This window comes from Girardinichthys multiradiatus, chromosome 3 (assembly GCF_021462225.1).
Source record: "Girardinichthys multiradiatus isolate DD_20200921_A chromosome 3, DD_fGirMul_XY1, whole genome shotgun sequence".
Taxonomy (NCBI): domain Eukaryota; kingdom Metazoa; phylum Chordata; class Actinopteri; order Cyprinodontiformes; family Goodeidae; genus Girardinichthys; species Girardinichthys multiradiatus.
In genome coordinates, this window is record NC_061796.1 from 29,685,169 (window position 1) to 29,698,400 (window position 13,232).

A 13,232-nucleotide genomic window follows, 5' to 3' on the forward strand; every position below is an offset into this window, starting at 1 on the left:
AGTAAAACTAAAGAAAAAACAAGGTTGGTTAAAAACGTTTCTGTACACATACAGACTGATTTAAAACATCTTTAGAGATTGCTAAATGTGGTGCAAAAGCATCCGTAAAAACAAAACAAACAAAACAAAACAAAAAAACTAATAAAACCAGCTTTTAAATCAGCAGTTATGTGAAGTTGTAAGTTTTTAGTTCTGTAATGATTGTCTTATGCCTTTTTACTGTACCTGCAGGACTGGGCATTTGAAACACATGTTCAGGCACTTATTGACTATAAGACACACCTATATAAAGATGTTGATCACTTCACCCTTTAATTTTTTACAGACTTCTAGCTGTGCTATAAAGAAACCAAAAGGCAGGAAATTATACAGAAGACGAAACGGCAGCTATTTTTTACAAGTGTGTTTCTGTATGTTTGTTTGCACTTGTTGGATCTAGTTTTTCTCTTATCTGTGTCATTCCTCATTCCAACCTTTGTTGTCTCTTGTAGAGTGTTTTGAAGCAGGAAGAGTGTAGGATTTTGATAAAGCCCATTTGTTTATGGTAACAACTCAGGCGTAAACACAATATAAGATGATCTGATGGATCAAACTGTTGATGGCCAGAAAGAAGATTTATGGGCCTGTCAAGATGCTCCAAAAGCAACACGGTACATTGTATATGTGTATGTATTTATTTTGGAAACTGGAGGCTTCTGCGAGACGTTTAACTTCATCCAGTGCTGTCAAGCATTTTTGTTTATGTGGATAAATAAAATAAAAATGGTGTTATTTTCAACAGAGCTCACCTTCTAAATAGCTAATAAACACTTAATAAACAGTTTACTATGAAATCTAAGAAGCCTGTATAAATAACAGTTATGGTAAATTAAAGTTCTGTATGTGTGAAAAGTGCTTATGACTCCCTTTTAACTGATTTTACAAGGATTAATACAGGGTTTATTGCGTAATTATTAATGCTGTTGTAAACGTAGTTTTAAAGCAAAATGGTACAATAAGAATGTTTTAGCGCCAACAGTCCTATGTAAACACATCTAATACAGTAAAAACTCAGATATATATTGAATTTTGTAAAGAATATAATCATAATGATAGATGTTGAATATAACTTTTTGTGTTTTTGCGGGAATACATACACACTCTTACTGGATGTTAATCAGAAACAAGAAAAAGCATACAGACTTGTACTTTACCTTGTTGAACTTTGACCTCCCATCATATGGTCAGTCACTAGTCAAGCTCTTCATCTAACTCTTCATTACAGTGAGAGCCATAAATTACTTGTGTTTTAATTTACTTAAAACTTAGGTTTATACTTAAAAAGGGAGCCTGATTTGATATTAAATCTGATTAAATGTTTTTGCTTTTAATCAGTTAGGAATAGCAAATTATTTGTATTTCCTAACCTCCAGAATATTAAGAATAAAAAGATGAAGTGTAAAAATGCTAAGATTACTATTCCTTTAAGATGTCATGGGTTTGTAAGCTTCTGGTAATTAGAAACAAACCTGTGGATGTATTTTAAGGAAGCACATCAAATACGCTGCCTCCTTGTGTGACATCATGAAAAATCTAAATAAATCAGGCAATATATCAGGAAGACCACTGTTACACTGTTAACCAAACCACCCAAACCAAACCAACCAACCAACCTGTCCTACTGTCTGCCCCTCTATTCGCCCATGACAGAATAAATTACAACCCTAACCTTAACCAAATTGTATACTAAAACCAAACAATCAAAGTAACAAAGACAACAAAATACAAAGTAAACAAAAATCTATACCTTTATGTTTGGAGTTTTCATGTTCTTCATGTTTATGCTTGGTTTTCTCTACAGTCAAAAAAAAAAGACTAATAAGCTGATATAGGAAGTAAAAATCCATCAAATGTCAGAGTAAAAGTAACTTAAATTATAGTAAGAAACTAAAAAATTTAAAGACAACACCCTAATTACTACAGAAAGCCTCAAGAACTACTAATCAGCACCACTTAAATAAATACAAGAAGGACTTAGTCTTGGGATATATGTTAAGGAGACGTGGGATGCATCAATACGTTTGCAGAGTAATGAGCAGAGTCAGTTTTAACGCTCTGTAGATCTTTTGCAGATCTCCTCTCCCTCTTGGCCTTCCTGCAGAGCATATGCAGCTGCAGGATGTGTGTTTATGTGTGTATGTCACTGGGAGGGAAGTCATTTCCTGCCAAAGTCTCTCCCACACTAATCCCCCAAAACTTTCAAGTCATTTATAACCGCTAATGCCAAATGTTGTTGCATAAGTGCTTGTGTAATTTGCTTCAGAACTCAACAAAAAATATTCTTACTGTCAAATCAATAAGCTCTACATTTGCAGCCCTGTCTTGTATGTATATGTATGTAATTAGGTACGTGTAACTACCATCATATATATCCTCTGAGGGAGCTACACTGTCTGATTTTAGGAGAGCAGCTTTTGTGTAATTCCCTGCCCGTTTCACAGAGGAATGAATGACTGGTTCATGTTGTCTTGTCATCCACATCATCACACAAGTATGCTGAACGTTCATTACAGGATCCCACAAACAATGACTCAACACCATTGTCTGAATGCCTAAGCTTTCTGGGTTTTTGTTTAAACCATGGAAAGAAGCTTGAAAGCACAGGATACAGTGCCTCGCGAAAGTATTCGGCCCCCTTGAACCTTTCAAACTTTTGCCACATTTCAGGCTTCAAACATAAAGATATAAAATTCTAATTTTTTGTGAAGAATCAACAACAAGTGGGACACAATCATGAAGTGGAATGACATTTATTGGATATTTCAAACTTTTTTAACAAATAAAAAACTGAAGAGTGGGGCGTGCAATATTATTCGGCCCCTTTTACTATCAGTGCAGCAAACTCACTCTAGAAGTTCAGTGAGGATCTCTGAATGATCCAATGTTGTCCCAAATGATTGATGATGATAAATAGAATCCACCTGTGTGTAATCAAGTCTCCGTATAAATGCACCTGCTCTGTGATAGTCTCAGGGTTCTGTTCAAAGTGCAGAGAGCATCATGAAGACCAAGGAACACACCAGGCAGGTCCGAGATACTGTTGTGGAGAAGTTTAAAGCCGGATTTGGATACAAAAAGATTTCCCAAGCTTTAAACATCCCAAGGAGCACTGTACAAGCAATCATATTGAAATGGAAACTGCAAATCTACTAAGACCCGGGTGTCCCTCTAAACTTTCATCTCGAACAAGGAGAAGACTGATCAGAGATGCAGCCAAGAGGCCCATGATCACTCTGGATGAACTGCAGAGATCTACAGCTGAGGTGGGAGAGTCTGTCCATAGGACAACAATCAGTTGTACACTGCACAAATCTGGCCTTTATGGAAGATTGGCAAGAAGAAAGCCATTTCTCAAAGATATCCATAAAAAGTCTCGTTTAAAGTTTGCCACAAGCTGCCTGGGAGACACACCAAACATGTAGAAGAAGGTGCTCTGGTCAGATGAAACCAACATCGAACTGTTTGGCCACAATGCAAAACGATATGTTTGGCGTAAAAGCAACACAGCTCATCACCCTGAACACACCATCCCCACTGTCAAACATGGTGGTGGCAGCATCATGGTTTGGGCCTGCTTTTCGTCAGCAGGGACAGGGAAGATGGTCAAAATTGATGGGAAGATGGATGGGACCAAATACAGGACCATTCTGGAAGAAAACCTGTTGGAGTCTGCAAGAGACCTGAGACTGGGACGGAGATTTTTCTTCCAACAAGACAATGATCCAAAACATAAAGCCAAATCTACAATGGAATGGTTCACAAGTAAACGAATCCAGGTGTTGGAATGGCCAAGTCAAAGTCCAGACCTGAATCCAATCGAGAATCTGTGGAAAGAGCTGAAGACTGCTGTTCACAAACGCTCTCCATCCAACCTCACTGAGCTCCAGCTGTTTTGCAAGGAAGAATGGTCAAAAATTTCAGTCTCTTGATGTACAAAACTGATAGAGACATACCCCAAGCGACGTGCAGCTGTAATTGCAGCAAATGGTGGCGCTACAAGGTATTAACGCAAGGGGGCCGAATAATGTTGCACGCCCCACTTTTCAGTTTTTTATTTGTTAAACAAGTTTGACACATCCAATAAATTTCATTCCACTTCACGATTGTGTCCCACTTGTTGTTGATTCTTCACAAAAAATTAGAATTTTTATATCTTTATGTTTGAAGCCTGAAATGTGGCAAAAGGTTGAAAAGTTCTAGGGGGCCGAATACTTTCGCAAGGCACTGTAATAGATAAGAAAAAATCTCAAAATCCACTTCCATATTTAAAGATTACTGGTGACCTTCTGGGATAAAGGGTATGGTTAACTATGTTAGGTGTAAATATGCTGCATCCACCCTTTAAAAATATGATGCTGTCAACGAGGTGTGGCCGTGTAATAGGCTCAACTTCACAGACTGCGTTCCATAAATTGCAACATAATTGCAGCCTATTTTTGCTCCAGCCCTTCATAAAATTTCACAGTGTAATTAAATGTGTTTGCTCTGCCTATGTTGCCTAATCGTAGTCTGCATATCTGTGTTTGAGACATCAGTGGAGCCCAAACATTTTAGGGCTGTAGTGATCTATGAGAAGGTTTGATTGAAATAACACATATTTACACACATTCCAGTTTGATTCAGCTGATCTAAGCAACACACTGTTTCAGATGCTCTCTTCAATAAACAAAACAGGACGAATTAACATTTTAATCAAATGCTTATTTGTGAAAGTAAAGCATTGTTTCTAAATAAAGGAAAAACAGATACAGTGAAGTATGTATTTACCACAAGTGTAGGTGTTTGTTGAAGATAATATAGATTAGAACAGAAATATCCTTTATTGTCTGTCCTTCACTGAGAAATTCAGGTGTATCAGCAGCAAAGTGACAGGCAAATAGAAGCATGCAGATTCACATAACAATAGCAATAATAATAAAAATCAAGATGTACGGTAATTATTGTAGAATATTATTGTGTATATTTTATAATCTATAATTATTGTATAGTATTGTTTGTTACAGTGTAGTTTAACTGCATAATATGTTGTTTAATTTGTTTAATAGAAAGACCAAAAATAGATTAATCTTGCTGCAAAATCAAGAAGTGTTCAGTGCTTCATGAGTAGAATTTTTTTTTTTAAGAGATCTGTTTAGAAAACATCAATAATTTTCCATGTGACATGTAATCAAATTGTACAGTGAAGAATTATGCAGTATACAAGCTGTATACAGTTAGCACCATTTGGTATTCATGTGTAGAACCACATGTAACGTTTATTTCGCCAATTCTATTGTGGAAAATAACTCAGGCTCAGTCAGACTGAATGAAGAGTGTCTGTCAACATACATTTTTAAGTCTTGCCAAAGACTCTCAATTGGGTTTTGGTCTTGACTTTGAATAGACCAGTCTCACACATGAATATCCTTTGATCTAAACCGCTCCATTTTAGCTCCGGCTGTATGTTTAGGGATTGTTGTCTGGCTGGAAGCCAATTCTCCACCCCAGTCTCAAGTGTTTTTCAGTCTTTCACAGGTTTTCTTCCAGGATTGTCCTCCATTTAGCTCCATCCATCTTCCCAACAGCTATGACTTGTGTCCCTGCTGAAGAAAAGTGCTCCCACTGCATGAAGTGGCCACCACAATGTTTCACAAGGAAATGGTTTAATCACTAAGATGTGCAGTGTTGGTTTTCCTCCATACATGACCTATTGCTTGTATGTCAGAAAGTTCAGTGTCGGTCTTATCTGACCAGAGCACCTTCTTCCACATGTTTGCTGTGCCCTTAAATGGTCTATCGGAAACAGCACCTCCTTTTTGCCACTTCTCCGTAAATTATAATCAGATTTGTGCAATGCCTGAGTAATTTTTGTCCTGTCAACAGATTCTCCCACTTGACCCGTGGTTCTCTGCAGCTCCTCCAGAGTAACCAGGAGCCTCCTTGCAACCTGCAGTTTTGGAGTCACAAGAGGCTCTTCAGAACCTTGGTCCAAAGTGATAAAGAATTGACCATATTTTCAAATATAAAGGTTATAAAAAGGGAATGTCACACTAAAATTGCTTGATTTTCCACAACAGAATGGCACTAAAAAGCAATACATTTTTATTTAGTCCTTCCTTTTGGTCATTGGGCTGGAAACTACATGTTTTTAATTTTGTATCTTAAATATGAGATGTTTCAGGCAAGAATATTTTTGCATTAGCTCCATTTAAAAAGGTTTTAGTTGCCAAAAAAAAGTTGCAAGTAACAATTGTGATCAATTTTTGTTTGTTTTATAAAATCGTTAAAATTGTCAAAAAGGTAATTTTCCTTCAACACATGCAAACTTGAAAATTACCTTCACCCTGTGACAAACAATTTAACAGAAAATAATGAAGCGATTTCAACACGGGAATGAAAGAAAAACAAAAATGAAAAGCAGAAAAAGTGAACTCAAAAAATGCATTTTAAATGGGAGTCAATGAAAGACGTGAAAGGCGAAGGGGCATCGATTGCAATATTGAGCTTAAACGGCATTTAAGGATAAACAAATATGAAAAATCTAAATGCTTTATAAAAATAAATAACTCGGCGAATAGAACTAAACAAATGTATTTGATTCAGTCAGAAAACAAACTGAGATAAAGTTACGCACTGCTTTACCCACAGCGTGAATCTGATGAGTTTGAGTACCTTCCGACGTAGCGGAAAGTCCAGTTTGACCCAGCAGCGGCTCTCATCAGTAAAGAGAGAGAGCGCAAAAAAAAAAACAAAAAAAAAACAGTCGCGTCACTTCCTCAGTCCATGCCCATCCCTTTGGAAAGAAGAGGAAAAAAAAAAAAAAGAAAAAGAAAAACTCACACAGGCAAAAGACGGCGAGAAAAGAGCGAGGGAAAAGTTTGGAAGCAGGAGAGGAAAAGAAAATCCAAATGAAAAAGGTGGACACTGAAGCGGGAGCCAGGAAAAGAGAAACACAAACACGTTGAAGTAAGTTTTTTTAAATACTTTGTCATTCTTATTTAACTCAGGCGATAAGCTGAGGTTGGTATTGATCCAAATGCTTCTAGTATTACGTTTAAGGACAATTCTTTGTAGTTTCGGACTTATTAACGCTTTTTAATTAATGTTTTTAAGTATTAAAAACTTAAAAAGTAGTTGAGCGCTGGGCCTTAAAGCCCCCCTATCCTGTTATAATAACTCACCCAGTCCCACTCTTACTGTGGCCTCTAATATCCCTCAGTTATTTTTCATTATTAATTATAAGCCAGACATAAGTTAATAAAGTTAACATCTACGGTTTTAACCATTAGTCAAACTGTTTTAGAAGTTTATCTCCGTTTTCCTCGTCTGGAACAGTTTTAGACGTTGGATTTATTTTGTAGAGAAGGTTACAGCCTTGTTTTCGTCTTCAAGCAGCCCTGAGGGGGGAGAAAAGTATGTGCTAATGCTGCACAGCTTGCTTCAAGTGCAAGTCTCAGCATGGCCTTCACAGCCAGACCAGGGCCAAAACGCTCATTGGTTTCCCATACTGCATTACACAACTCGCCCTGTCTTATCAGGAGGTTTCTGTGTGTTATGTCTCATTTAGCTCTGTCTTCTCCCCCCCTTTTTTTCTTTTCCGCCCACAGTTTTCCCCTCCAGAAGCCATGCCACTACACAAATCATCCCGGACCCACCGTCTGGACCCCACCATGATCTCAGCCCCCCTGGGAGACTTTCGCCACACCATGCACATTGGCAGGGGAGGCGACGCATTTGGAGACACCTCCTTTCTGTCCACTGCAGGTCCCAGTCCGACCACTTCCGAACTGGGGGGTTCTGGGATCTTGCCGGCTGCAGACCTAGAGATGGCGGTGAACCACGACGAATTGTGTAAGGATGATCTGGAGAGCCCGCAGCTTCAACATTCAGAGTCTTTGTCGTCCTTAACCATGGACCTGGACCTGGATCTGGGTCCGTCTATTCTTGGGGACGTTTTAGGGGTGATGGACAGTTTGTCGCTGGGTTCCAATAGGGAGGACGTGCTCAGCCCAAAGAGTGACACATCCACGGTGGAAACAAAGCAGGTCAGGGGTAACATGGAGATGTCCATGAATGGCAACGGCTTTGATGAAGACAGGAGGATACCAGACGAGAACGGATTGAAGTCCAGGGGATTAAGACCAAAGGTGAGGTTCAGCGACAAGCGAGAGGAGATCATTCGCCATCCATCTGAGGAGGAGGACCAAACCTTTGACCTTCTCGATGATGAAGCTGATGAGGCTCAGCTGGGGTGCCACATCCCGGTGCGAGTCGACAGCGACAGGAGGAAGAGTCCGGCAGGAGAACCAGAGCTGATCAGCCACAAAGCAAATTTGCCACCCAGTCCTGCTTCATCACACAGCTCAGACTCTGACAGAGTCACCGAGCTGGACAGAAGGAGGTCAGAGAATGGCCCGTCAGAGACTGATTCAGAGGAGGAGGATGAGGAGGAAGGACGGGGCTACTCGTTTGAAGATGAGTCCGATGATGAAATCGGTCTATAGGGGACAGGTATTCACTTTCCATGTGAACACTGAAAATACAGTTGAGACCAGATATTTAAATGCACTATAAAAAGACGCAACCTTTTTTTTCTCACTGTCTGACATAAAGCTAAACTTTCCCCGTTTTATTAAATTCAGTCGATGATGATGATGGTGTAAAAAGAGACCATCTGAAGATTTTGGCTGAAGCCGGTAAAAGTATTATTGACAATGAGGAAGAAGCCATTACTCCACAAGCAACATAAAAACCTAGATAATAGTTTGCAAAAGCCCTCAGAGACAAAGAACACATTTTTGGAGAAATCTTTGGAGAAATGTCCCATAGTTTGTGTTTGGTCTTAATGACCATTGCTGAATTTGAAGAAAAAAAGGGGACGCTTGCAAGTACGGAGGTGGCAGTATCATGTTGTTAAAGTGTTTTGCTGGAGGGGGGGCGACTGGTGCACCTTATAAAATAGATGACATTGTGAGGAAAGAACATTATATGGAAATATTAAAGCAACATCTCAAGAAATCAGCCAGAAGGTTAAAGCTTGGGGATAAATGGGTCTTCCAGATGGACCATGACCCAAAGCATACTGCCAAATAGATAAAAAGGGGCTGAAGGATAAGAAAGTTAATGTTTAGGAGTGGCCATCACAAAGTCCTGATCTCAATCCCTTAGAATATTTGTTGGCAGAGATGAAAAGGTGTGTGTATACAAGCTGGTCAACAAACCCGACTCAGTTAGACCAGTTCTGCCAGCAGGAATGGGCCAAAATCCCAGCAAACTATTTTCTAAGGCGTGTGGAACGAAATCCAAGACGTTTGGTTTTAAGAAAACAGAAATAATTTTGGTAATCCTGACTTTCCTAAAACAAAGTTTAGTCTGATTTAATGTCAGATAGTGTGGGTAAAAAAAAGCTTGTTTTTTTTTTAATCCAGCGTATGCGAACAGATCCGGTTTCAAATGTATATACAGTATTTTCCTTAACTCACCACTGTACAACTGAATGGGAGAATCAATCTGAATGTAAAGTTAAAATAAATCAAAGGTGTACAGTTAACATGTTGCTCGACTGGATGATACGGTTTCATTTTATCAGCAAAGGTAACAAGACTTGGTATCATCTGCTCAGTCAAACAGAGGAAGGTTTGTTGCACTTTGATCCACTTCAGTCACCTGGAAACTTTGCTGTCAGACTGAAGCTCTCTTGAAAGTTTGATTCAGGAAAAATGGATCAGGGTTTAATGATTAAATCTAAGCTTTTATATTCGATTTATAGCCTGTACACAGTCAGTGCTGTGTTTATGGGCCATTACCTTTGTATGCCTTAAAGGGACTTGGATCCTTTGCCTTATTGTACTCAATACTGTGCTATATCGATGTCTTATTTGTCCTGCATTGCTTGTTTTGAACAGCCTACTTTGCCTTTATTATAGCCCACAGAGGCAGTGTTGATCATAAGTTACTGTGAATTAGTCACATTGCATATCTGGCAATGTGAGGCTTTCTGGTTCAGACCAAAACCACATCTGAGATGGTTTTAACTTCCCAAAGCTGTCCATCAGGCTGTAGCAATAGGGAGTTTTGTAGAAGATAATCATGGGTTTTGAAGGTCACTCATAAATCAGGACAAACTATGTATTTTTGTACTTTTTGCTTGCATAATTTTCTTTCTGTCAATGCTTGTTGCAAAATGCTGTAAAAGGGAGATACCGTTTTACCTTTCTACTCAAAATACTGGTTAAAACCTCGAATGTTACCCTGTGGTTTAATAAACATTACTGTAAAAACATTATTGGCACCAGCTTTAAATGCCTTTCTGATGCAAGGCTTGGGTAATGTGAGGATCTGGGATGTCTCTCAAACCACTCTACATTTTATTAGCCGTCTACTATTTTAATGAGGCGCTTTGACTGAGGTAGTTACATATCAGGTTTCCTGCAACAGGGCCCCAAAGAAAGAACCAAGGCCTGTGAAGTGTACTCGTATTCGTCGTCTTCCGCTTATCCGGGACCGGGTCGCGGGGGCAGCAGACTCAGCAGAGATGCCCAGACGTCCCTCTCTCCAGACACCTCCTCCAGCTCCTCCGGGGGGAGCCCAAGGCGTTCCCGGGCCAGCCGAGAGACATAGTCCCTCCAGCGTGTCCTGGGCCGTCCCCTGGGCCTCCTCCCGGTGGGACGTGCCTGGAACACCTCCCGAGGAAGGCGTCCAGGAGGCAGCCGGTATAGATGCTCGAGCCACCTCAACTGGCTCCTCTCGATGTGGAGGAGCAGCGGCTCTACTCCGAGCCCCTCCCGGATGGCCGAGCTCCTCACCCTATCTCTAAGGGTCTGTGAAGTGTCTTAATTAAAAATGTAGTTATTTTACTTTATTCTGGTCTCTGATGATACAGATCAATGAGCCATATCTGCACACCCCATTGCACTGCAAAGCAACGTAACATCTTCTCTTAAATGATACTTTTGTTCTTCTTGTAGGAGTACATGCCTAACACAAGTATTCATACTATTTTTTCCTCATTCATTCGGTCACTTTGCAACCATGAACTTCAGCATATTTTATTGAGATCTTATGTGATGGACCAACACACAGTAGTGCATAATTGTGGAGTGGAAAGAAGAGGATTTGTGGTTTTCTAAGTTTATGAAAAAAAAAAAATCTGAAATGTTTGCCATGCATTTGAAGTTATTCTGCTACTTCCTAATACAATTTAGTGCATGCAACTACCTCAGAAAAGTTAGTAAACACTCCACCAGTATAAATCCAGCTGTTCTGTGAGGGCCTCAAGTTTTGTTAGAGAACAAGCAGGAATCATGAAAACCAAGGAACACAGTAGAAAGGTCAGGGAGAAGGTTGTGGAGTCTGAAGCAGGGTTAGCTTATATAACAATATCCAAGTAGGGCTGAAACAATTAATTGGATTAATCTTGATATCAACTAATTTAGTAATCAAATAATCGTTAACTGGAGAATATTGACTCTAAAAGATGCTATTTGTTGAAAAAACATCCCACTCGGAGCAGTAATTAGGCCAAAATTGTACAAAAAATATATACATTTTGCACTGAAGATGAACAACCTTTGTTTGTAAATATGCTCTATCCAGAACCCACGTGTTTAACTTCATCTGGCTCATATTCTGTAAAAGAAATCTCCTATTAAACACTTTTTGCTTTACGATTATTAATCTGTTAATCAAAAAATAGTCAACATATTAATCCATTAGCAAAATAATCTTTAATTGCATCCCTATATCCAAGCCTCGCATAGCTCTGTTCAATGGTGCCTGAATAATCCTACCAAGAAAATTTCTGTCCACCCAAACTGACAGGCAGGGCAAGGAGAGCTTCAATCAGAGAAGCAGCCACAAGATCAATAGTAACTGTGGAGGAGCTGCAGAGATCCACTGCTCAGGTTGGAGAATCTGCTAACTTGGGGGTCTGCAACCCATAACAGAGCCATAGGGATTTTTTTTTAGCTATTGTCCTTAGATCTGTATAAAATGTCCACAGCAAAACTTTTCCTTCTGTCATTTTTATTTTAATAAGCCAACAATTCTTTTCTCTCCCTTTCAATTTTCCACAAATATGAAATGTTCCTTTCAGGAAAAAAATGATTTACTCTTTGTTTTCCTCAGGTTGAAGGCTTTTATTTGCTCCAAAACCTAAAAAAAAAAAAAAAAAAATACTAAAATTGTTATTTTTTTTACCGCAAAAATAATTTTAAATGCATTTATTAAACTTCAGGGTCATGCTGATTTAGTGGCTCTAGACAAATTTTTATGAAAAGCAGTGACAAAAATGGCTCCATGCATTTGTAAAGGTTGCTGATCCCAGTGTTAACAGGACAACTATTAGTTGTGCACTATGCAAATCTGACCTTTATGTAGAGTAGCAGGTAGAAAGCCACGAGGAATCCTGTTTGAAACACAAGGCATGTAGGGGATACAGCAAACACATGGAAGAAGGTGCTCTGGTCAGATAAGAACAAACTTCAACTATAAACCATCAAAATACTAAAATGGAGAAAAACTAACACTGCACATCACCCTGAACCCCCCATACCCACTGTAAAACATGGTGTTGCCAGAATCATGACATGGGCTTAGATTTCAATTGATCAGAGTTTAGTTTATATAGAGGTAAATATGTAGTATTCCTGGAAGAAAACCAGCAAAAGACTTGAAACTGGGGGAAGTTCACCTTTCAGAAAGATAACAACCTTAAACATACATTCGAAGCTACAATGGGATGGTCCAGATCAAAGCATATATTCATGTTTTGAAATGGTTCAATGACCAGAGACTTGAAAATCTACATTCACAAAAGCTCCCCAGTCTTACTAAGACTGAGCTATGTTGCAAAGAAGAAGCAAAAGTTTCAGTCTCTAGATGTGAAAAGCAGGTAGAGCAGCCAATCAGAGCAGCTGGATTACAGCGATAGATGGTTCTAGAAAATATTGACTCGGGGACTGAATACAAATATTTAAGTATTTAAAACACTCTGCAGAAGCTTAATTTGTAAAAAAAAAAAAACTTCAGAACATATAAACTACTTTGTGTTGGTCTGTGCACTAAAATCCATATAAAGTATTTTACTGCTAGATTATACCGGTCCCTGATGGTGCAGATTGATTAATATCTTCTTATCTTATTACACAATAAAGTAAGTTTCTGCATGAATTTCTTTCTTTTAGATGTAAAATCAGGAAACAAAGCAGATTAAA

At 38.9% G+C, this 13,232-nt stretch overlaps 1 protein-coding gene across 2 annotated transcripts; it reads left to right on the forward strand.

The window, feature by feature from the left end:
- Positions 1–6,810: 6,810 nt before the first annotated feature.
- cdc42ep5 (CDC42 effector protein (Rho GTPase binding) 5) lies at positions 6,811–10,607 on the forward strand. 2 transcript variants are annotated; one of them, XM_047362131.1, is made up of 3 exons: positions 6,811–6,984; positions 7,626–8,529; positions 10,456–10,607. In XM_047362131.1, the coding sequence occupies exon 2, from the start codon at positions 7,644–7,646 to the stop codon at positions 8,520–8,522; it is 879 nt and encodes a 292-aa protein (XP_047218087.1). In that variant the 5' UTR covers positions 6,811–6,984; positions 7,626–7,643; the 3' UTR covers positions 8,523–8,529; positions 10,456–10,607. The 2 variants fall into 2 exon arrangements, with proteins under 2 accessions (XP_047218087.1, XP_047218086.1); XM_047362130.1 differs by lacking the exon at positions 10,456–10,607 and having other exon boundaries at positions 6,812–6,984; positions 7,626–10,300.
- The last annotated feature ends 2,625 nt before the right edge of the window (positions 10,608–13,232 follow it).